The 23871-nt window shown below is 43.9% G+C and overlaps 1 protein-coding gene across 2 annotated transcripts; it reads left to right on the forward strand.

The window, feature by feature from the left end:
- The first annotated feature begins 316 nt into the window (after positions 1-316).
- On the forward strand, positions 317-21373 carry PIGV (phosphatidylinositol glycan anchor biosynthesis class V). 2 transcript variants are annotated; one of them, XM_061597390.1, is made up of 4 exons: positions 317-478; positions 6508-6667; positions 8646-9818; positions 19787-21373. In XM_061597390.1, the coding sequence occupies exons 2-4, from the start codon at positions 6524-6526 to the stop codon at positions 20087-20089; spliced, it is 1620 nt and encodes a 539-aa protein (XP_061453374.1). In that variant the 5' UTR covers positions 317-478; positions 6508-6523; the 3' UTR covers positions 20090-21373. The 2 variants fall into 2 exon arrangements, with proteins under 2 accessions (XP_061453374.1, XP_061453375.1); XM_061597391.1 differs by lacking the exons at positions 317-478; positions 6508-6667 and having other exon boundaries at positions 8661-8751; positions 8849-9818.
- The last annotated feature ends 2498 nt before the right edge of the window (positions 21374-23871 follow it).

Consider the following 23871-nt stretch of genomic DNA (forward strand, 5'->3'; position numbering starts at 1 on the left):
GGCGGTGGTGCTGGCGACTATCATTAAATTTGGAAAAGAAGAAGCGCTCCAACGCGCTTCTTATTGTCACTTCCGGTATAACATTCAAACTTTTATTTTTTTCTCCCAATGCAAAAAAGCAAATCGGCTTTCACCATAGAGATGCTAAGGGCTAGACCGACGCCATCTTTGCGTCCATGTAGGAGAGACTCGTCGCTAATGGCGGTTCCTAATGTATAACCATAGACGTGAAAAAATTTTTTTTACTCTTTAGTCTAGCCGAAGGCCCGGATGTAAGTATACGGTGAGAATCTAGCCCTTCCCTCAATGATTCAGTCTGTTTCTAATGCCGGAAGGGCGGCTGCTCTAGAATTACTGCGCAGGCGCCAAGGGCGTAGTGCCAACGGAAGCTGTTCGACGCGGGCCGGAAGGGCGAGGAAAAGGGGCTGTGTGTGAGAGATGGAACCGGAGCTGTTGAGTCCCCTCGCTGAGCGCTCAGGTGGGGGTGGGAAGAGAAACGGTCGCTACCGCTGGGGGGGGCCGCCAGCGGTGGGGAGTGATTTCCAGACTGTCCTCTGACAGGCTTGCCCCATAAGCACCTGCCTACATGGGCTCATTCCATAGGTTGCCGCTTGCCCTATAAGGCCACGTCTTCCTGCTGAAGGAGAGAAGGATACGCCCCCTGAGCCTCCCTCCCTCCCCTCTCTTTCGTGCTCATCCCTATGCTACCCCCTCGCCATAGCCGCGAGTACTGTAATCACTGCTTGCCACCCCACCCCTTTTTTGCAGGCTTATATGAAGCCTTCTGAGAGGCAGTGTGGTGTAGTGGTTGGAATGTTGGGCTTGGAGTCAGGCGACCTGGATTCACAACATAGGTGTGCGTATCAGGCACATATAAATAAGCCCACAAAGATCAGCTGAAAGGCTAGTAGCCTGTGTTCCCGTGCTGGCCACAGAGGAGGGGAAAGAACCCCCCTCTTTCTGCAGCAAACATGGAAATGCAGATTGCTAGCCTTTTAGCTGGCTAGCTGGAGAGAAGAAAATAAGCCTTCTCTCCACGTGGACTGGTGCTCAAGGGATAGAGTGTGCAGTCTCTCATAGCGTGCTGTGTTTTTATGCTGGTTGTGGAAGAAGGGACTTTCCTTCCTGTGTAGCTAGCACAGAAACCAAGCTTGAAGGTGGAGAAGACAGATCGATCTGCCCCTTCCCTGGCAGTCGGCTCACTCACCTTCGTGAGATTCTTGGTTGTGTATGGCTACCAGGTGTTACTAAATGCAAGGCTTGTGTGAGAGGGGAGATGAATGTTTTTTGCAGTTATTTCCTACTCTTTCTTCAAAGAGCTCAGGGTGACCTTTGCTACCCCCTTTATCCTCACAGCAACCTGAAGAGGTGGGTTAGTGCTGGGAGAAAGTGAGTAACTCAAGGTTATGGTCCAAACAGTTTCAACTCCCTGCTCAGCTATGGAGTTAGGCCAGTTTACCCTGTCTCTGTCTAGCCTTCGTTACATTGTGCTCATCCTCCCCCCCACTACTGTCAGAGCTTATTAGTGCTAGCATTGTGCCACACACTACAAAAGTGACATGGTTTCTACCTAGCTATCTTACAGTTTATATTTTGATGTAAAAAGCAGGGATGGAGAGAGTTGAGGATTTAGAAATAAGCAGTGGGGGATGCCCTGGAGGAAACCAGGATAAACACAAATGTGGCATTCTGGGGGAGCTTGTGGTGGCTCCATATATGGTCCAAACGAGAAGTGAGGTGGGGCAGAGCAAGTGGGGTGTTGTGGCTTAACTGGATGGAGAGGGGCAAAGCAGGGGGGAGATCACTGTGGTAAAAATATTTGCAAAACTACTGTTGGGATTTGGGGTGGCTGGGTGTTGGTGATGTCATGGCACTAGCCAGTTAGGCACCTACCACAGCCTGCTGTTCCTTGGTGCAACTGGAACCATCCTAAAAACCTTTGGATACTGTTTTTTTTTCCACAGCACACCCCAGAAACAAACAAAAACATTACATTGCTGTGGAGAGCAATGATGACACTCAGGGCCAATATGGGGGGAGGGGGGAAGGTCCATTTGGCCTGGGCCTCAAATTGAAAGATGTTAATTGTTTGGCATTTGTTAAGTTTTACAACTTGTTTTTTTATGCACCTTGGACCAAATTGTGACACGCTTAGTTTAAAGCTGCAAAGTTTAGCAAATAAGAGATGTAATGTTGGTGAAAGACATACTCCTTTTGTTAACTGATATAGATATCATATTGAAGAGTTTTAAATGTTCATAAATATTGATAACAATATATTGGTTCTGATGGCACAAGATTAGACCACAATGAACGGGCCCTCTGGAGGCCTCAAAAGCTTTAAAACAGCCTAGCCTCTCTGAACCTCTGAGATGAAGCACAAATATTTTATGTATAAGGCCCCAGGTGCCGTGCTGAAAGATTGTGGGCATCACACTTGGGAAGGATCTCTGCCTAAGCCCATTGGAAGCCTTCTGCCTCTTGTTACAGGCAGAGCTAGATGGACCACAGTTCTGGGAGTGCTAGGCACTCCTTGGGGGGAAAATGAATGTTTTGGGGATGCATCTAAATAACCTTATGAGAAAGCAGGAAGAAGTTCCCTGATAATAGGCGATAAAGTGTAATTTGCTTGTATGAATCTGCTTTTTAACATGCTTTTTTTAGCCAGTCTGTTTTTGCAGCTTTATAATTAATTTGCATTCAACAGCACATCAAAGTGAGCTCTCTTTGGCGAAGAAGTCATGATGCTAAAATAGCCCTTAATTTGTTAGCAGTCCCCCACTTCCAGCTTGGATTTGGCCACTCTCCATCTGAATTATCAGTTTAGGGTGCATTCACATACAGTATTAAGAGTATAATGAGTCTAATGCTGTAGGTTCCCAGGCTTTGTTTCATTATATGCCAGTGTAGCAAACACCCAGAACTAAGAGCAGCTCCCTGGATGGGTAGAAGTCAGATGGCAGCCTTTTTGCTATTAGCTGGTATTCATATTTAGCTAACCACCAGCATGCAGTTGCTCTGTGTCCTTTATTATAGGTCATAAAATAAGCTCTGGAAGGCCACAGTGTTACTGATCCTTAGGATTTGGGCCTGTGTGTGTGTTTTGGGAAAACCATGTTCAACTTCAATTTCCCATCTGTAAAACAGGAATAATAGGGTTGCTGAGGATACAAAGCACTTTGTACATTAAAAGTGCAATACAGATACAAAAGAGGTGCTTTGGGGGCATGGCTGAAAAGCAGGGTTAAAAATAAAATGCGAACGATCAACAGTAGCATAAGATGCTTATGGTCAGTCTGGGAGATCTCACTGAAATGATGTCAGAGACAGTCATTTAAATTTACCCCAAAGATAATCTGAGGATGATACAGTTGTGGCAGATACTTAGTTTAGCAGCATCACAAACTCATAAGAACTCTGTTAAATTGGAACCTGTTAATCAAAGAGCTCTCCCACTCAGAATTAATGTTTAACTTGGAGCAACTGGCTGAAGTCTCTCTGCTTCCAAATATATTAGTATATACCACACCAAGATCTTAACAGCGTGCACTGAAACTAAGACAAAGCTATTTGTCCTTAGTTCCAAAATGGAAAAAGTAATTCTTCCTTTTCTGGAAGTATATATGTTAAATATATGTAAGAAAATAATACATTTTTGAAACTGCAAGAAAATGGAGAATTGGGATTATGCTGCTGTATGTGATTTTTCTGAGCAATTTTGAACCTTGATTTAAGCATCTCAAGTCCAAGGGGATCTAAAGAACAGCACAGAATTTGAAAAGAGAAAGAGATGTTTTGGCTTTGTTTTGTTCTTGTCCTATTTTCATCTGTTAAAAATGTTTTCTTCACTCCTTTTAATATTCTCTTCTCAAGGCGACTTGCAAGATAATTTAAAGTAATATATCATAAAATTGTAATCAGTACAATGAAACATAACTAACAGTAGCAGTGAAATCAAGATTGCAGAAGAGTCTATTAAAACCCTGGAAAACAAAGCAGGCCTTTTTTTTGCACCTTACAACCATCAAACTTGATGCCAGATGAATGAACAGGGAGAGAGACAGGTCCACAGACGATGTGAGATTACTAAGCCAACCCTGGTAGCCACCCCCACCTCGCCTCCAAAGAGGGAGGAACCCACAGCAAGTCCTCCAGTGAAGATGTCAATGATGAGGCTTGCTTTTCTGCTCTTTCAGGCTTGCAGAGCAATCACAGGGCATACAACCTCCCCCCCCCCAACACAAGATATTTATACAGTATATATATATCCATACAAAAACCCTGGTCAGAACCAATCATAAAAGCACAGCAGCATCTTCAACCCAGGCCAAGAGTCTTGAAGGCAGGTAGGATGCCTCCCAGTTCATGCACAAATAAAATCTTACTGTACCTTTTTTTTTTTTTGCGGGGGGTAGGGGGAGTGTTTTAACAAATCCTTGACCTCAAACCAGTAAAATGTTTCCATTTAAATGTGGACATCTTGTAATGGAGACTACTGTTGAACAAACGACCACTGCAGAGACTGTGTTTTTATTTTAAAAAGTGGGGGGAGGGTGTGGGACAGCTTTGTGTTAAGGAAATTAAAGTGGCTCAAAAGAGAGGGAAACAACATTTTTTCTTTAGCCAGAAGGGAATTATTTAGATCTTCTTAGAAGTTTGCTGAGAAAGAAATTCTTTTTTTCTCTCAGGAAAATCCCTGTTTTAAAACACAGGAATACTGTAAATATACAAAGAGGTGGATAAATCATTGCTTTATAACTGAGTTTAGTGTGTACATTGCCATGGATTTCATTGAGGGATCCTGTATTACTATACTATGCCTATAATTTGATTGCCAGAGCAATGCAAGATGTGGAAAGGTACCAACACAGTGAGTGCTTGCTGCCCTCTGGTGGCAGCTAATCTACAGCACAGCGTTTTAAAACGATTTCCATGTTTCCATTTTAAAGGAATTTTTTTCAAACCACAAAACCTGCTCTTTGGCTTTTTAGATTTGCGTGTTTTTGTTGACAGGAGGGGATAACAATGGAGGTAGAGAAAATGGGAATTTGTTCTTGAAACCATTGAGCAGGCTAGAAACAAGAAGTGTTGCTAGGTCTAAATTTGCATAAGGTTTTGTTTTGTTTTATTTTTAAACCAAATATTTTCTCACTCTTTCAGTACTTAACTCCAGGGGAGGGCTTGGTTGTATTCATAATGCAAAGGCAAGCCTGGTTAGTAGTCTTTTGCTAACAGGCTGGGAGGTTTTACTTCCTTTTTAGAGAGGGAGTGTCTTGTATTTTCATTGGGGACAGCTCTAGTTGTTTCAGCACCCTGCACAAAGTCATGTGCACACACTTTTTCATATAAAGCAAGTTTCTGTCTTCCCATTATGATGGGCTTGCATATTACAGCAACCCCGGGGAGGAGGTACAGTGTGTGTCTACACACAAAGACATGTTGCGCACAAAGACACGTTGCACACACCGCTTTGGGATCCGTGTAGATGAAGGCCAGATCATCCAGTATCAGGCTGGAGGGCAGGTTTTTCCCTCAGCACTAAAGCCATGATAGTTGAACAGAGTTTGCTGGTTCAGAGATAGCATGCCAGTCAATAGCAGTTGCTGATGAGCCAAATTCTTGGAGGATAGGGCTCTCAGTGGCCTTCACCGATGATAACTAAATGGATCCTGCTGGCTCAGATTGCCAGATGCTGGGAACATACAACAGGAGAGGGCTATGAAAAATAGGATCTCGGATGTGCTGTCACTCTGTGATCCAACCAGGCTCTTTTTACAGTCTGCTTTATGTGTAACTCTTTACTTTGCTGTTCACCTCTGTACGGAAATTGTGCGTTCATACAGGAGAAAATAAAGAGGTACACTGAGTAGCCCCTACTGGCACGGAGGATAAACTTGCTCCTTGGCGGCTCCAGCCACTGAGAGTCAAGTTACCCCTATCTGCATTGCTGTATCCCTTCAAGTCTGTAGCTCTGTGTTGGGTTCTGTTCTTGGTCAAACGAGAGTGCAGCAGAATGTTTATATAAACAGTTTCCTTTCTCTAAACATAGCAATATGACTGTCATCATAATGGGCAGTGTGTGCGCGCATGGAGGAAGTGCACAGGTAAACTGTGGAATTTACTACCAGAAGATGTGATGATAGCCACCAGGAAAATGACTAGGTAGTGCAATCCAGAGTTAGTTTTTTTTTTAAACTACATCTATATCCCACCTTTCCCCCAAAAAAGAGCTCAAAGCAGCACCCATATGTTTCTCCCATGTATCCTTCCAACAACCCTGTGCGGTAGGTTTAGCTGAGAGATGGTAACTAGCCTGAGTCCACCCAGCGAGCTTCATGTTTGAGCAGGATTTGAATCTGGCTCTTCTTTAGATTGGAGTCTTAACTGCTATACTGCACCAGCTTTCTTATTTTGGTGAGTGAGTGTGAGAATCGTTATTTGCCTGTCATTCACAAACACTGTGCAAGCATTAGCCTGGGCGAAGTTGAATCTGTTATCTGATTTCAGGCTTCAGAATCTTTCCATGGAATTCCCTGCACGGAAGGCAGCAGTGACGGCCCATCTGATGGCCTCCGAGGTCAGAATGCAGCCGTGGAAGCAAAGAGACCCTCGCCAAGAGGTGGTTCGGTTTGCAGTGTTTTGCAGAGCTTTTGCTCTTCTCCTCCAGGCAAGTCCCCAAATACCAGGCACTGGCGATTAGTGTTATTGAAGTATAACCTATCAGGACAGGCCATGTGTGGAATTAAAAAATAAATAAATGCCATGTTCTGTAGGTATCTGTTACACATGAACAGAAGCCACGGTTCAGTGGTAAAGGTAAAGGTGTCCCCGCACTAGTAGTGCGAGTTGTTTCCGACTCTTGGGGTGACGTCTTGCGACGTTTACTAGGCAGACCGTATATATGGGGTGGGATTGCCAGTTCGTTCCCCGGTCTTTCTTTACCCCCCAGCATGTGCCGGGTACTCATTTTACCAACCACGGATGGATGGAAGGCTGAGTGGACCTCGACCCCTTTTACCGGAGATTCGACTTCCTCCTTCTGTTGGAATCGAACTCCGGCCGTGAGCAGAGCTTTTGGCTGCGTTACCGCCACTTACCACTCTGTGCCACGGAGGATCTTTAGTTCAGTGGTAGTGCTGCATAATTGCTTGCAGAAGTTGACAAGTTAAGACCCTAAATGTCTTCAGTTAGAAAGATCAGGTAACAGCAGGTAATAAGAAAAGTCTTTGTCTAAGATCCTGGAGTCATCACCAGTTAGAGTAGACAATACTGGGACAGTGGGATCCCCCAAGGATCTGTATTGGGACTGGTGCTTTTTAAATTTGCTCATAAACAATCTGGGGTTAGGGGTGAGTAGTGACGTTGACCAAGTTTTCTGATGACTCCAAATGATGCAGTGAAGTTAAAAACAAAAAGAGATTGTGAAGCACTCCAAAAGGATCTCTCCAGACAGGGTGAATGGGCTTAAAAATGGCAAATGGGGTTCAGTGTAACCAAGTGTAAAATTAGGTGCATTGCAGCAAAAAAATCCTAACTTCACGTATACACTAATGGGGCCTGAACTGTCAGTGACAGACCAGGAAAGAGATCTTAGGGTCATGGTGGATAACTCAATGAAAATGTCAACCCAGTGTGTGACAACTGTGAAAAAGATACGAATTATAAATTAGGGATCGTTAGGAAAGGGATTGACAATAAAACTGCCAATATCATAGTGGCTTTATGCAAATCTATGATGAGGCTGCATTTGGAATACTGTGTACAGTTCTGATCATGGTATCTCAAGAAGGATATTGTAGAGCTGGGGAAAGTTCAGAAGAGGGTAATTGGAATGATTAAGGGCCTGGAGCAATTCCCCCATGAGGAGAAAAATTCATGTTTAGGTTTTTTTAGCTTAGAAAAAAGGTGAGCTGTGGGGGTGGGGACATGATCGAAGTATATAAAATTATGTGTGGTGTGGAGGAAGTGAATAGTGGTAAATTTTTCACAAACATAGTCATACAGCATGTAATTCTACTGTGGAATTTGCTACCACAAGATCTAGTGATGAAACCCAGCTCTCCTTTAATTCCCAATAACCCTTAACTTGGATGGCTTTAAAGGGGGCTGGACAAATTCATGTAGGAGGTCTGTCAGCAGTTTTGGGCATTGATAGCTAAGTGCAGCTTCCATGTTCATGGGCAGCAGTCCATTGAGTACCAATTGCTGAGGGACAACAGCAGGAGAGAGCTATCACCCGCCTGTCCTGCTTCTGTGTTTTCAAGAGGTATCTGGTTGGTCACTATGGAAAATAGGACGCTGGACTAAATGGACCTTTGGCTGAACCCATCAGGACTCTTCTTGGTTTCTAATTCTGTCAGATAGGTTAAGCAAAGCTAGAGGCTTGTCCAAGGGCACCCTGTGCGTTTCAGGGCTGAGCAGGATTTTGAAGATGGACCTGCCATATTAAAATGAAACATTTTATGCCTTGCAATGGCCCAACCACACCTCATACATTCCATCACATAAACCTTTGCAGCTACATTCCTGCTTATTACACTGCACGACAGAAGGATCACTTTCACATTTCCCATGTTGTTTTGGAGGAAGGGGAATGGGTTGTTGGCTTGACTAACAGTTTATGCTCTCTTCTTTTGCCCTCCCAGGCCCTTTTCAACCTCCTGATCCCTGATCACGCCGCCGATGCCTTCTCACCGCCCCGCTTGTCTGAGTCTGGGTTTTGCGACTGGCTCTTTGAACAGCTTCTGGGAGGTCTGTCACGGTGGGACGCGGAGCACTTCCTGTTTATTGCTGAGCATGGCTACGTCTATGAGCACAACTGTGCCTTCTTCCCTTTGTTTCCCTACAGCTTGCGAGTGGCAGCGGAAATGGCACTGTGGCCCTTCCGTGGCTTCTTATCTCTCCGGAGCCGCCTGCTCCTTTCTGCAGCTCTGCTCAATGCTCTCTTCTCTGTCTGGGCATCTTGGATTCTGTACGAGCTCAGCTGTGTGGTCCTGCAGTGCCGCTGGAGGGGGTTTCTGTCAGCCATCCTCTTCTGCCTCACCCCTGCAAATGTCTTTATGGCGGCTGCTTATTCAGAAAGCATGTTTGCCCTCCTAGTGTTTAGCGCCATGTGGCGTTTAGAGAAGGGGCAACAATGGACCAGCAGCCTTCTCTTTTTGCTAGCCGCCAGCGTGCGTTCCAATGGGCTGATCAACGCTGGGTTCCTCCTCTATTCCCAGACAAAACACTTTGCTTTCCAACTCCAGGCAGGGGTAGGAACTGGAGTAAAGCCACTGCAAATCTTTGGTCGGTTCCTAAAATTGGCAGTTTCACTGGTGGTGTTGTCTGCCTCTGTTTTTCTGCCATTTGCTTTGTTTCAGTTCTATGCATACCTTCGGTTCTGCAACCCCAACTTTAGCCCTGAGTATGCCGTGCCAGGGCCACTGTTGCAGCTGGCTGTAGATAAGGAGTATCGTGTAGCAGCTTCAAATGATGGGGAGCCACCATGGTGTGCTTGGAATTTGCCTATACTCTACACCTACATTCAAGACGCTTACTGGAATGTTGGGTTCCTCAGGTACTTTGAGCCCAAACAGATCCCTAACTTCTTACTAGCTGCACCCACTATTGTACTGGGCTCTTGGGCAACCTGGTGGTACATCACTGCAAACCCCTGGCACTGCCTAACACTTGGCCTGCTGAGAAGAAAGACTGAAGGAATGAAGGGAGAAGACAGGGACAAGCCAGCCACTGGTTTTTACTCTCCTGGTGTATTTGTGTACATGGTCCATGCAGCAGTTTTGTTGGTGTTTGGTACCTTCTGCATGCATGTACAGGTGAGTTTTGCCAATTCTTAAAGGGCTATCAAATAGTGGGGTGATCGCAACTTAATTGCTCCTGAGCAAAATGTGTCCTATGTGCAGATCTTGAACTCTGCTCCTAATGGCTGCGCACTATGCAGGGGCAAAAACTCAGCAGGCAGCTGCAGCCAGCCCCAGCTCTTTGACGAAGTTTGATACATTCACACTTGACATTTTATGGTGTACATCTAAGCCACTTAAAAATGTATGATGTTGCCCTGAAGGTCTCAAGACTTTACCTTTTCCCAGCTCCGTTAATCCCTTAAATTGAGATAAAACCATATGTGCTAAGCATATATGCTAGAATACATTTAGCATACATCAGGGTGAGAGACCCTAGGTCATGAGAGAGCACGTGCTTTTCATGCAGAAGGTTCCAGTTTCTGTTCTTGACGTCCGCAAATTAAAAGAAAAAAGGATCAGGTAGCAAGTGATGGGAAAGACCTCAGCTTGAAATCCTGTAGAGCCGACTGCCAGTTACAATACTGGGATAAACGGACAATAGTCTGACCGGTATAGGACAACTTGCTATGTTCCTATGTGCTCTGCCACCAAGCAGTTAATCTAGCTTTGGGATAAGTACCAACCTGGAATAAGACAAAGGAACTAGAAGCAGTTGGCTTGGAAAATCAATAAGAAAGAGATGATTAAGTTCAAATGTGAAAAAGGCTGTTATAAAAGAATAAAAGTTGTACTCTCTTGCCGGTGAGAGTAACAATGTTTTAATAGCAGCAGCTGAAATCTGAACTACGTGGTAGAGAAGAGCTTGTACCATGGCCCTTGGTGATGAAGTAGGCTGCCTGAAGAAATGGTGGATTCCCCTGCTTTTAAGGAGCAGCTGGATGGGATGAAGTCTTTATTGTTCAGAGCCATAGGCTACCGCAATTAAACAAATATAAAAGATACAAAATACATACTTGAAAACAGCAGCTGGATGAGTGAGGCTGTGTAGATGAAAACGGGACTGGGTGTAGACTTTTTTTTAGTTACTTAATTACATTTATGAATTTCTTCCCATGACAAAGAAATCCTGAAGCAATTTACAAGAACAAAATACAGTAATAAAAATACATAAACTTAATCAAAGTAAAAACATCCAATCACTGGAACTTTTTAGATGCTTAGAATCTGCTCCAAACAGTTGTGTGTGTGTGTAACTAGCCTTGTGATTAATACACAGACTGTCAGTGAGCGATGTGCAAATTTGCCTTCTGGTGGAAAACAAAAAATAGGTTACCCCTGAGGTTCATGTGGGGTAGAAAATGGTCCATGTGTTTAAGATGGGTGGGAGGGCTTCCTTGGTGAGTTCACAGTTGAAAGTAATACACCCTTTAGTGTTGGAGAAATGCCTGTCGTTAGACTTGCAGCCCAGTTCTGTGTGTGTTTATTCAAAAGCAAATCCACTGATTCAGAAGGAATTATTCCCAGGTTAGTATGGACGGGATTGGAGCTTGTGTCATTGCATAAGCATGCAGATAATTGGGCTGTAAGAGCCCCATTTTATGCAGAACTATGTATTGCAGGTTGGGTTCCCGGAAATGACACACTTTTGTCCCCTTAGCTTTGCAGCAAAAAGGGCCCTGCTCCTTTCTGCTGGCCTACCTGCCACTAGGTTAAAAAGTTCCTGTGTTGTTCAGCTTTGGATCATTGTGCAAAGGGTATTTTGAGTATATGGGAAGAGTGGAATGGAGGTGAAGTCACCCCTAATGTTATGTTATAGTTTAATTATATGCTGCTTTTTGGTCCAAGGCCTCCAAAGCGGTGTACAGCACATTAATTACTGTACCTGAGAGCCACTGTTGTGTAGTAGTTAGAGTGCTGGACTTAGGACCTGGGAGACAAGCGTACAAATCCCCACTCTGCCATGAAGCTTGCAAGGTGACCTTTGGCCAGTCAGTCTCTCAGTCTAACCTACCTCACTGGTTTGTTGGGATAAAATGAAAAGGGAGGAGAATCAACTTGATTTTGGAGGAAAGATGAGATATAAATGCAATAAATAAATAAAGTAAATACAAAAAAAGATACAATAAATCAAATAAATAAACCAAAACGATCTAAAATAGAACAACCATCAAATACCCACCAATCACACTTGATACACATTCGTGAGCTGCATTAGTCCTCTCACAACAGATGCAGCTCCCCAGTATTCCATCTCCCATTTGTAAGCCAGGTTAACTCATATCCCCCTAGGTGCTCCAGTCTCTCACCTAGGAGCAAGCCCATCCACAGCCAATCAACCAAAGAGAGAACCTTCGCCCTCAACACACATCAAAGGAATGACCCAAAGGGGTAATCCTTTGGTATCACCCCCTTCAGGGCTGCCCAGCTGGTGATGATCAACCACCAGTGGTGGACTCCAAGTAAATAGGGTCCCCCTTGACACTAGCGACAGCTGTGGCAAAGTTCTTGCTCTTCATGGACAAGGCTAGCTGGTCAAACCTTGCTTCTCCAACAGGCTGCTGTTTAACAAGTACAGCAAAAAAAAAATGGCTGGGGAGGCTAAGGTTGATATCTACTTCCCTAGTGAAAGCTAGTGTTACTTAGTGTGTGCCTTGAAGGCCTTATGGCAGCCTTTCCCAACCGGTGTGCCTCCAGATGTTGTTGGACCACAACTCCCATCTTTCCTGACCATTGGCAATGCTGGCTGAGGCTGATGGGAGTTGTGGTCCGACAACATCTGGAGGCACACCGGTTGGGAAAGGCTACCTTAATGGTAATATCACTCATGGGGTCATCTCAGGCAGGCTTCTGTTCTCTCATCCTTAGCAGCACATCTGCAATTGTGGGTGGCAACACTGGCCTACCTTCCAAGGTTTGTTGCAAGGATTATGAAGATAACGTATGTGGAATGTTTTGAACATTCAGAAAAAGCACTATATAGATACTAAGCAATATTATTTATTAGTTAAGCATCCTGATGGCTCTGGGAGCAATAGCTCACTGGCTCCTAGTATAGATTGAAGGGGGGAGTTTTTATAGAAATGATATTTTCTTAGCTTTATATTGTTTCCTCTTCTAGTTGGTGAGTGCTGTTCAAAGATTACCAGTCTCAATGACCATCCTTTAATCCCTGGAAATGATTCAAGATAGTTTAAGAGGGAGAAAGTTACCAGAAAGAGGAAGTAGGGAATTCCCCTTGATTCTTGGCAGCAAGTGTTATCTTGTGCTTGCTTACTCACATCCTGGAATCCTCCTTATGAGCTAGGCCAGCCTTTCCCAACCAGTGTGCCTCCAGATGTTGTCAGACCACAACTCCCATTAGCCTCAGCCAGCATTGCCAATGGTCAGGAAAGATGGGAGTTGTGGTCCAACAACATCTGGAGGCACACTGGTTGGGAAAGGCTGAGCTAGGCAGTTGCTACTTCAGCGGTCTGGGACATGGTAGAGAAGTTCCATGCTGGGAGCACATGCCAGAACCAAAGTTCCAAGCTTCCAACAGAATTGAAACAGTAAACTCTGTGTCAGGTAACATACAGAAAGTAAGGCGTCTCTTAAAGCAGAGAGCTCTGTGGTACCCCCATGAGAAAACCAAACCTGGCAGACAAGTCAGGTCAGTTTGCCCATCACTCTCAAACTTCCTGCAGTGCACAGTCATAGGGGCAGTGTTAGGATGTGTTCTAGGTCACCCTTCAGTCCAAGTGGGGCAACAGCAAGGCCAGTCCCTGCACATGAACCAAAGGACAACTTCCAAAGAGGTAGCCTTGACAGTCCATTGCAGTGTCTTAATGACCGTAACATCATAAAGACTTAAGAAATTTATTCACTAATAGGCAAAAAAAACCCTTGAGGTTTAAGAACGTACCTATAGCCAACAGATATTTCTATCAAACTTTAAAAAGCAAGGAAATTAGGCAGCTACAGTTAATGTAGCGGGGAGCAGGAGACCTGACCTCCTCTCTGAGATATTGTACTGCCCTACAAATTTGTAAAAATGCAAACGAATTTGGGTTGGTCTTTCACAGTCCAATCCACTTCCTGTGTAGCTTGGAAGAATTTGGTAACGTGCCTCTGAGCATATGGTGAATGATGGCAACACCTGCCATATCCAAAGATGGAGAATAACATTTTTGTATGTTTGTTGGTGTTCTTCTTACTTTGCTTCTTTCCTGTGTTACTATTGTTTCTCCAGAGAATCTAACCTAGAAAATTATATTTATCTTATTATTCATCCTAGAAATTTGTGTCAATTTTATTTTTATTAATTTCAAAGCCTTTTTATTGGTCAGTGTCATATGATGGTGAAGACAGCCTTTTGTGTTTCAAATTAGGTTATGATCTATTTCTGTTTTGGGTGCATTAACAGTTGAATCTGAAACTGCAATTTGATGTAAAATCAGACTGATTACAATATGTTGCTACTTAAGCAATGACTCTAGCTGTTGGAAAAACAAACGTGGCCTACACAAGATGCATGTTTTCAGCCTGCTATGCTTAAATCACTCCACTTAAGGAAAGGTGGGCATGGTCAATTAAAAACATAGAGCACACCTACAATTTTACTAGAATATATTTCACCTCCCACTGTTTTATCTTGTGCAAACTGAGACACACCTCATGTCCATTGGAAACTATTCTGCGGAATAATGGACTGCCTTCAAGTCGATCCCAACTTATGGCGACCCTATGATTCGGGTTTTCATAGTAAACAGTATTCAGAGGAAGTTTACCATTGCCTTTCTCTGAGGCTGAGAGGCAGTGACTGGCCCAATGTCACCCTGTGAGCTTCATGGCTGTATGGGGATTCAAACCCTGGTCTCCCAGGTCATAGTCCAATGCTCTAACCACTACACCACACTGGCTCTCTTTTCTGCAGAAAAGTCAGTGCCATTAGTCCACAATTGTTTTTGGAGTTTTTTTAGTGTTGCAAAGTGTTGCTGTACTTCACATATTCACAGAAACAGAAGCAAAAGAAAATGATTTGCTATAGGAAACTTCACCAAAAATTGCAAAGTAAATCAAACATATTTAAAGTGACTATGTGAACTATATCAACATTCTTAATATTGTTGCTTCCTCCCTGCTAAAACAAGATTACCACAGCACCTGTCTTGTTTCTGTTATTTTGGCTGATTGCAGGTGTTGCCACAATTTACTGTATGCTCAGAGGCGCATGTTACCAAATTCTTCCAAGCTACACAGGAAGTGGATTGGACTGTGAAAGATCAACCCAAATTCTGTTTGCATTTTTACATATTTGTAGGGCAGTACAATATCTCAGAGAGGAGGTCAGGTCTCCTGCTCCCCTGGTGCATTCACAATAGCTGTCCAATTTCCCTGCTTTTTAAAGTTTGATAGAAATATATGTTGGCTGTAGGTACGTTCTTAAACTGCAAGGTTTTTTTTGCATATTAGTGAATTTCTCTGCTTTTTAATCCAGAAAGTAAGAAAGTAAGATCCTGTGCAAGTTTGTTGAGAATGGATCTATAGTTTGCACGCTTATTGAGTTCAGTGGGATTTGCTCCCCTGCAGTCCTGCTTAGGATAGGTAAAACTGACCACAGGGGTTGGGGAGGAGAGGAAGGGCAGAGGGAAGGAGGGGGAGGGGAGGAGAGGTTTGATTCTTTGCATGTTTACTGAGTTCAGTGGAATTTACTCCCGTGCAATCGTGCCTAGGATAGGTAAAACTTACCATGGAGAGGGAGGCCTGGAGTGGGCAGGGGAGGAGGAAGAAGAAAGAGGGGAGGGGAGGAAGAAGGAGGAGGAAGGGAGAGGGGAGGGAGGGGAAAGGCAGGTTTGATCATTTGCATGCTTATTGAGTTCAGTGTGATTTACTCCCATGCAATTATGGTTTGGATAGGTAAAAATGGCCAAGGGGGGAGAGGACAGGGGAGCAGAAGGAGGGGACAGGGGAAGGAGGGGATTGGAATGGTAGGGGTGAAGGAAGGAGGAGGGAAGGGGCAAAAGGAAGGTGATGGGAGGAAGAAGGAGGGGAGGGCAGGTCTGATCATTTGCATGCTTATTGAGTTCAGTGGGATTTACTCCCATGCAAACATGCTTAAGATGGGTAAAACTGACTATGGGGGAGGGAAGTGGGGAGGAGGAGGAGGGAGAATGAGGGGATTGGAAGGGGATGGGGGAGGGAGGGGCCAAAGATGGGGGAGGGCAGGGGGAAAAGGGGTGGGTGGGGAGGGCAGTTTTGATCATTTGCATGCTTTTTAGTGGGATTTACTCATGTGCAATCATGCTTAGGATAGGTGAAACTGACCTGGGGGATGGGCAGGGAGGGGAGGAGCAGGGCAGGAAGGGGAAGAAATTGGGTGGGTGGGCACTGGGCAGAGGGGAAGCCCCTTTCCCTTCCAAAAGGAAAACATTGTGAACAGTATCATTTGGTGTTTCCTCCACCTTTTTCTTCTACAACAGGCACATGTAGTTTCACACCCAAATTTAAACCAAAGCTGTCGCTGGCCACATCCACACCAGACCTTTATTCCACTTTAGACAGTCATGGCATGAAGGGTGCTGAGAGTTGCTAGGAGATGCCCTGTTCCACTCACACAGCTTCAGTCAGAGCGGCTGACTCTTAAACCACTCTGGCCTCTGGAGCTCTGTCAGGGGAATAGGAGTCTCCTCTCAGCACCCTTCACAAACTACACTTCCCAGGATTCTTTGGGGGAAGCCATGACTGTCTAAAGTGAAATAAAGGTTTGGTGTGGGTGTGGCCCCCTGATTAGCCAAGCCAAACAGCTGTGAGTCTGGCTTTTCGAACACTGATACTTGGTTCTTACTGAGCATGCCTGCGCTTATCATTGACTCCAATGCTAAATTTCTTAATTAAAAACCAGCCAGGCATTTTTTAAACTTTTAAACTACAGAAGATGAAGGTCAAAGTATGGGGCAAAGTCAGTAATAGGAGTACAGGTACTCTGTGAACATGGCTGATTTTTAATTAATTTCAACAAATTATGAGAACTCTGACAGAAAAAACTCCAACAGAGGTCTCTGTTTTCCCCCTCTCTTTTTACACTTTGAACTCTTGATTCTCTCTGACTGTTTTGTGTATCGCCATGAAAATTTAGAGGGTTGTTAAGCAAGCGTTTCTGAGTTTAGGACTATAAGTTTTGAAATGAGCTCATGGGAAGCAGTAGCATGGCATGGGGAATATTTTCAATTTAACACTGCAGAATCCATGCTGGGTATAGTAAACAGCCACTCTCATGGCTATATAACTATGGGATACACTCCTTTTTAAAAGTGGATTAGAGTTCATTTCTTCTGATACATTTGATGAAGAGGAAGTTAAAGCTGCTCCTGTAGAATCTTAGGTAATTATTGTACACAAACCAATTCAGAGAGATAAATAATAAAAGGAACATTATTCTTGGTTTCAATACACAGACATACAGTGGCAAATTTTGATACATGCATAGTTACAATGAATCCATAATATATTGGGTAATTTATGGCCAGTCCCCTTTTAGCCATCAATAATGGTCCATTTCTCAAGCACTCACTCTTGCTGTTTGACTGTCCAGCTGTGCTTGCAATAGAAAAATGTGAGTTTTTCTTATATTTAATCTGAAACTTTATCTTTCTATAGTTTCTAATAATTCCTTATCACTTGTCAGTTTTCCCCTGCAGCAGTGTTTCTTTCAAATGACTGTTGTATTGCATTCCACCCTGCAAATGAATCCATCTGTTATGAATCCATTTGTAATAAAAAAAATTGTCCTCAAAATAACTGAGTGGGGCAACTTCCTCCATTTTGCATGTGGAAGAAGGGAATGATTTATGTTTATACTGTTGTTTTATAAAGTGTCATCAGTATGTAAGCTGCTTTATATAGAGTTAAACAAGCAAGAAGACAAGTTCTAGCCCCAAGGAACTGACATTCTAAATTTTGACAGCGGGGGCAGACGATGGAGGGGTAACCCCCCCCAAACTGTGGTGAATATGCATGAATCCAGTTTATTTATTTATTTCATTTATAACCCACCTTTCCTCCAAAGAGCTCAAGGTGGCATACATCCCTCTCCTTCCCATTTTAATCTTCCCAACAACGCTGTGAGGTAGTTTAGGCTGAGAGACTGTGACCGCTCCAAGGTCACAGCGTGAGCTTCGTGGCAGAGTGGGGATTTGAACCCTGGATACATATTTGGGGTTGATCCAGGAGCATCAAGGGAGAAGGTGGGTTTTGAGGACGAAGGTGAAGAGAGAGAGAGAGAGAGCAAGAGAGGCTTATCAAACAACTTTCCCACACCTACAAACATAACCCTCCCTTAGATTTGTAGTTCCTCTACTTGTAGGTTTGTCAACAGCCACAAAAAATGACAAAAGAACTAAAAGCCACAGGAATTTCTCCTCATGACTTGCGAGCATCCTCCTGGCACTTTTATGTCCAAGTGGTGGCTGAACTTACTTGGGCTGTTCAGGGCTCATTCAGGGGTACCCATTAGAATGGTGTTAGGGTTGGGAGCCTTCCCTGTTTGGAATATCTCTCTGGTAGTTAAAGAATGACAAATGAGTCTTGTTGCACCTAAAAGCTGACATGATTGTGACTAGTGCTCATGAACTAGACCTGTAACAAAATGTTGCAGCATGGAGTGCTCCTGTTCAGTATCTAGCCAACCATGCCCTCCTCCAGGGTCCTTCATTCCATTTAAACTTCCACTATTTTGTCGCCCCCCCCCAACAGTCACTACCTCCCTCCCAACAGTCACTACCTTCCCCCCTCCCCCCCATACTTAGGATGGGCTTCTTTTAAAATTCTGTTTCTGCAAACTTTGGGATTCCCTCCAAGCCCACTGATACTTGCTGTCTCTGTGGGGATGATGCCATTTTGGCGTCATATAAGGACACACATTCAGATAACTTGAGTTTGCTGTTTGAATGTAGGATGTTGATTTTACCAGATGCATTTGACAAAGCTAGTTTAGTCCACAAAATTTTCTGCCACCATACATTTGTTAGCCTGTGAGGTGCAAAAAGACTTTTAATCTGTTGCAACTAAACAACAAACAGGCTTCACTCTCCCCGCCCCCAGCGGCTTTGACTTAGGCAAGCCTTCCGCTGCAGTGTCTCATCTTTGGGGCTTAGTGCTGTCTTCTCTGGCTCTCAAGGAAGCACAAGTGGACTAAGGCCTGCTTCTTCCAGGTTACTTTTGCCCTACCCTCCTACACAGAGCAAGCCCCTTTTGAAGGTGTGCTGATTTATGGATTCAAACTGCACCTGCAAATGGACATTTTTTCTCTCTGCAGACTTAAAGAGGGAAAATGTGTATTTGCAGGTGCAGTTTGAATCCAAACGGCACCTTTAGTTGGACTTCAAAGGGGCTCATTTTCAGCCCCATCAGCTGATCAATGGAGAGAGCAAGCTCCTTTGACTGCATACTGTCAGCGCTAATCAGCACTGCACCATCAAAGGGGTCACTCTAAGCGCCTGTCAACTGATCTGTTCTGAGAGCAAGCCCCATAAGAGTTCCCAGTGGTCAACTAATTCCCTAGTGCGCTCAGTCACAGCCGCACCTTTACCTGCCCACACCTGATGTCACATATGGTGTGGTTTGGGGGGAAATGGCCTCGCGGGCCTAATTAGGACTTCTGCCAGCCCTAATTGGGCCCATGAGCTGGAGGTTCCTTGCTGGTGCAGTAAACTAAGCCACTAGCTTGCAGCGCTCATGGGTAAACATGTAGAACTTATAAAGTGGCATGTGATTGCATGTATTTGGCTCTTTTTTTTTTTTAGGTAGAACAGAAAATCTGTTGGGAGGAAGGGCGGGATATAAATCAAATAATAAAATAAATCTGAATTCTGAGGCTTGACCCTGCCCTAAATCTGCTGACAAATTGTGCAGACCTACATGTCTGCCTACTTCATTTGCATTTTGTATTGCTTAAAATTAAGTGGAAGGGGGTGTGCATATCTTACAATTATGTTGAAAGCTCTTGAGTGCATGGATGGGGAAACAACTCTCTTCATTTCTCAATATATTTTTTTTTGCAATAGGTCCTTACCAGATTTTTGGGCTCCTCCTCTCCAGTGCTTTATTGGTTCTCTGCTCAACTGCTTTATGACCATGAGCCTTTGCTGCAGAACGGAGGCCTATCTTCACAGCATGAAACACCCCACTCTGAAAAGCCATCACTGGGCAACTCTCTCCCTAGCTGGAACAGAAATGAAAACCCTGTGCTGGCCTTTCTGAGCAACTGGAAGCAGACTGCTCTTCTCACCAAGTGCATTCTGGGATATGTGCTTTCCTACTGGCTCCTGGGGCTGCTCCTTCACTGTAACTTCTTTCCCTGGACGTAAACATGTAAAACCTACACAGATAAACTGGTTGGCTAGAGTGTAAATCTGGCGTCTTTCACCTTGGCAGCATTCATGTCTTCTGTGAAGCTGTTTAACATCTATTCTATAGGAAACTGCTAGGAGAGATTTGGAGCTCAAGTGTCACCAATATGCTGTTGACAAGAAAATGTGCTGATATCTCTTCCTTTTTCCATCCAAACCAGAGAGGTGAAGTGCCTGTAGTTGGCAATAGATAAGTAGGACCTGCAACAAAATGTTGCAGTGTAGACTGTTCCTGTTTAGGGTTCCAGTCACCCATGCCCCTTTCCATGTTACTCGATTCCTCTTTCTCCCTGGTTTTGTTCCCCCCCAGACACTCAGCATTGAGCATATTCAGTGCTGGTTTTTGTCGTTGTCATCTCCCACCCCACCCTTTGGTGTTCTTTTTAAAAACTTCTGCATGCCTTAGGGTTCCCCCAAGCGTGCCGATACCTCCTTCTTGTGCATGGATGTTGCTATTTTGGCTACGTAAGGGATAGCACTTGAAGAATGCATTTGCTGTTAGTATATAGGATGGGGGCAAACAACCTGAAGCTTAATCCAGTCCAGTTAGAGGCACTCCTGGTTAGCAGAGCTCCTACTCTGGGAATAAGAATTCAGTTTGTCTTGGATACAGTGCCACTCCCCTTAAAAACATGGGTTCACAGCTTGGGGATTCTCTTAGATCTGGCTTCACCTTGGGTGTCCAGGTAATGGCAGGGGCTAGGAGAGATTAGGCTGGTGTGCTGGCTGTGGTTCGTAGAGAGGACAAAAGTGCTCACAGTAATGCATGCCTTAAGTTGCATCAAGACTGGATTACTGCAGTATGCACTACAGTGTCCACAAACTTCAGCCAGTCCATTACACAACAGCTAAAAGCCAGTTACTGAGACCACATAGGTCCCCTATTGCAAGAGTTTCCTCTGGCTTCTGGTCTGTTTCTGGGCCCAGTTCAAAGTACTGCTCATTTCTTTTACAAGCCCTAAACAGCTTAAGGCCACGGTTCCCAAAGGACCGTCTTCTGTTATATAAACCCACTACGCATTAAGATCTACTGGAGAAGGTCTTTGCATCCTTCCAATGCCTCAGGTGTGTTTGGTGGGATGCAGAAGAGAGCCATGCCTAGACATGTTGAAGATGGTCTGGCTCACCTTCCCTAGTTTTTTACCTTTTATATTTCAGCAAGGAGTTGGCCTGCTAAGCTTGTGATTGCTTTATTGACTATGTGGGGAATGAGATTAATAAATGTTACCTTTATCTGCTGTCTCTCTGTCTTTAAATGTTTTTTTATTATCTTACAGTTTAGTTGTTTTAATACTTGTAAGCCACCTTTAGCATTTCTAAATGGAATAATGGGGTATAAATATTTAAATAAATTTCTGTATGAACTACATTTGGGTATAGATTGGGCTTGGATAATAACTGCTAATTCTGCCCGCCTTCATGGGAACAGCCTCTTACAGCTTTCACCAAATTAAAAAGAATGCACATAATGTATTTTTTTAAAATATGCACATTCTAATGTATACAAAACAACAGATCACAACACTCTAGCGCAGGGGTGGGGAACTTCTGTCCCATCCCAATTTGGTCTGCAAGGCTGTTTTAGCCAAAAAATACTCCCACCTGACATCAGGTGTGGGATAGGTAGAGACACAGCTGGATTGGTTGCATGACTGAGTTCCCCATTTGGGAACTCAGTCGCACAGCTGACCATCCATCAGTTGATCGGCTGTGAGTTTAATCCTGCTGGATCAGCTGTGTGACCAAGTTACCCGATCCCTGTGCTTTGCAGAGCATAGGGCTGGCAAAGCCCCTTGTGCTGTGGTTCCCAAGTATCCAACAACCAGCTGGCTGTCAGGCACTTAAGGAAGCACTATGCAAGGGACTTTGACAGGTAGGTGGAACAACCCATCTGTCAATCATCTGACATCATGACACCAGATGATTGACAGGAGGATTGTCCCACTGGGATGGGAACTGATAGTGATCTAGCCTGCCAGTCCAAAAAAGTTCCCTAGCCGTTCTAGTGTGAGCAGGAAACAGAATTCAAGATATGGCTATGGCATGTAGATAGGAATAGGCTTGATTTTTAAAGGTAGGAGCAGGTTATGCTCTCCATGGTGCCCTGGGGTGTAATTGCTTTCCACAGTCGCAGGTAGCAAGTGTGCCCTCAGATATTGCTAGACTCCAACTCTCATCAGCCCTACCTAGCATGGCCAGTAGTTAAGGATGGTGGGTGTTACAGTCTAACATATCTGTAGGGCACTATGTTGGCTACACCTGATCTAAGTAAATGGTTGCCATCCATGCCTGTGGAGAAAACATAAATGATACCCTTTGCGTTAACACTTGGAGTAGTGTCAAAACCTAGGCTGCCTGGGCTTTGCATTGAGGGAATAGTGTGTTTCTGTCCACAGAGCACTTGGAAACGCACTGCAGTTCCTCACAGGCAGGGCTCCTTGCAGGTTACAAGCCCGTCCTCAACACTTAACCCATACACGATGAGGAGCATTTTACCAGTAGAAGCCGGGTATAATTGTAATTTGATCTCTGGTCCCATTCAGCATGTAAAGTGCACCTACCAACTAAACATAGCACAGTAGTCACTGCTCAGGAGGCAAAACCATTTTTCCCTCTTCTGAGCACATCTTTAATTGTTTCACTAGTGCAGCAAACCATCTTTGCCTTTGTATACATTGCCATTTCTGTACAGGATGCATTAGATCATTTATTTTCATTTCATGGGAACATTTCTTGTTTTGAAGGGGTAGTACATCATTCCACTGACACACAAATAGAGACAGTTTTATCTGAGGAAATCAGCAAGACCTTCCATTCACTAGTTAAAAATAGTTGTTCAGTAACATTCCACAGCAAAATAATGCTTTCACTACATTATTTGTTTTAGCAAAATATGTTAAAACAGGGTTATGACAGATTTACTACTAAAACATTTTACATGAAAAATGTAACCTTCCTGAAATCAATCAATCTGTCTGTCTGTCTGTCTGTCTAATCTTCTGTTACTCTGTGAGAATAAAGTCATAGTCATTAATTTTCCAAAGACCATTTATATAGTTTTGTTTAGCCATTCATGTTCTAGTTTGTTACTTGTGTCCATCAAGCACAGCTTTATCCATCTGTTAGATGAGCAAGCCTTAACTTCTAACCAACAGTTAATATGGATTTTGCTATTATTACTATTATTTATTTATATGCCACTTACATCCCAAAATAGCTCCTCAGTTTACGTATCAAATTAGTTCTAAAATACATGCATAATTAAAATAAACAATAAAATAATTCCATCAAAGCATTAATAACATCCATAATTAAAATACACAATAAAACAAGCCAGTTAAAAGGCATAAGAAAACAATTTTAAAAAAATCAAGCAATTAAATCAAGCAATTCAAGTTTGGGAGAATGTTTGCCTAAGAAGGTATGCCTTCAAGAGCTGTAGGGATGCCGTGCTGATAGGGCCTCTCATATTACAGCAGAAAGAACATTCCACAATATTGGTGCCACCAGTGAAAAAGCCCTCCTTGGTGTTACCGCCCACCTTGGTGTTACCACCCACATGTCACTCTTTGTTACTAAAGGCACACTGTTGGGCATGACTGTGGGGGGGAGCCCCTGGTGTTTTGTGCCAGGTCCTGAATCTCCTTCTTCTTCCTCTACTGTGTATCTTTGCCTGCAGAGCAGCTGGGTATACTATAAATCACAGTGTTGGTGAGCCTCTAGCCACCCACCATTTAAAT

Source organism: Rhineura floridana, chromosome 15, assembly GCF_030035675.1.
Source record: "Rhineura floridana isolate rRhiFlo1 chromosome 15, rRhiFlo1.hap2, whole genome shotgun sequence".
NCBI lineage: Eukaryota > Metazoa > Chordata > Lepidosauria > Squamata > Rhineuridae > Rhineura > Rhineura floridana.

Excerpts from the sequence above, each read along its gene's own strand:
- PIGV (XM_061597390.1), top strand. The coding sequence starts at position 6,524 with ATGGAATTCCCTGCACGGAAGGCAGCAGTGACGGCCCATCTGATGGCC. Across the intron at positions 6,668-8,645 it reads CTTTTGCTCTTCTCCTCCAG|GCCCTTTTCAACCTCCTGAT; the intron begins GCAAGTCCCCAA and ends TTGCCCTCCCAG. Across the intron at positions 9,819-19,786 it reads CCTTCTGCATGCATGTACAG|GTCCTTACCAGATTTTTGGG; the intron begins GTGAGTTTTGCC and ends TTTTTGCAATAG.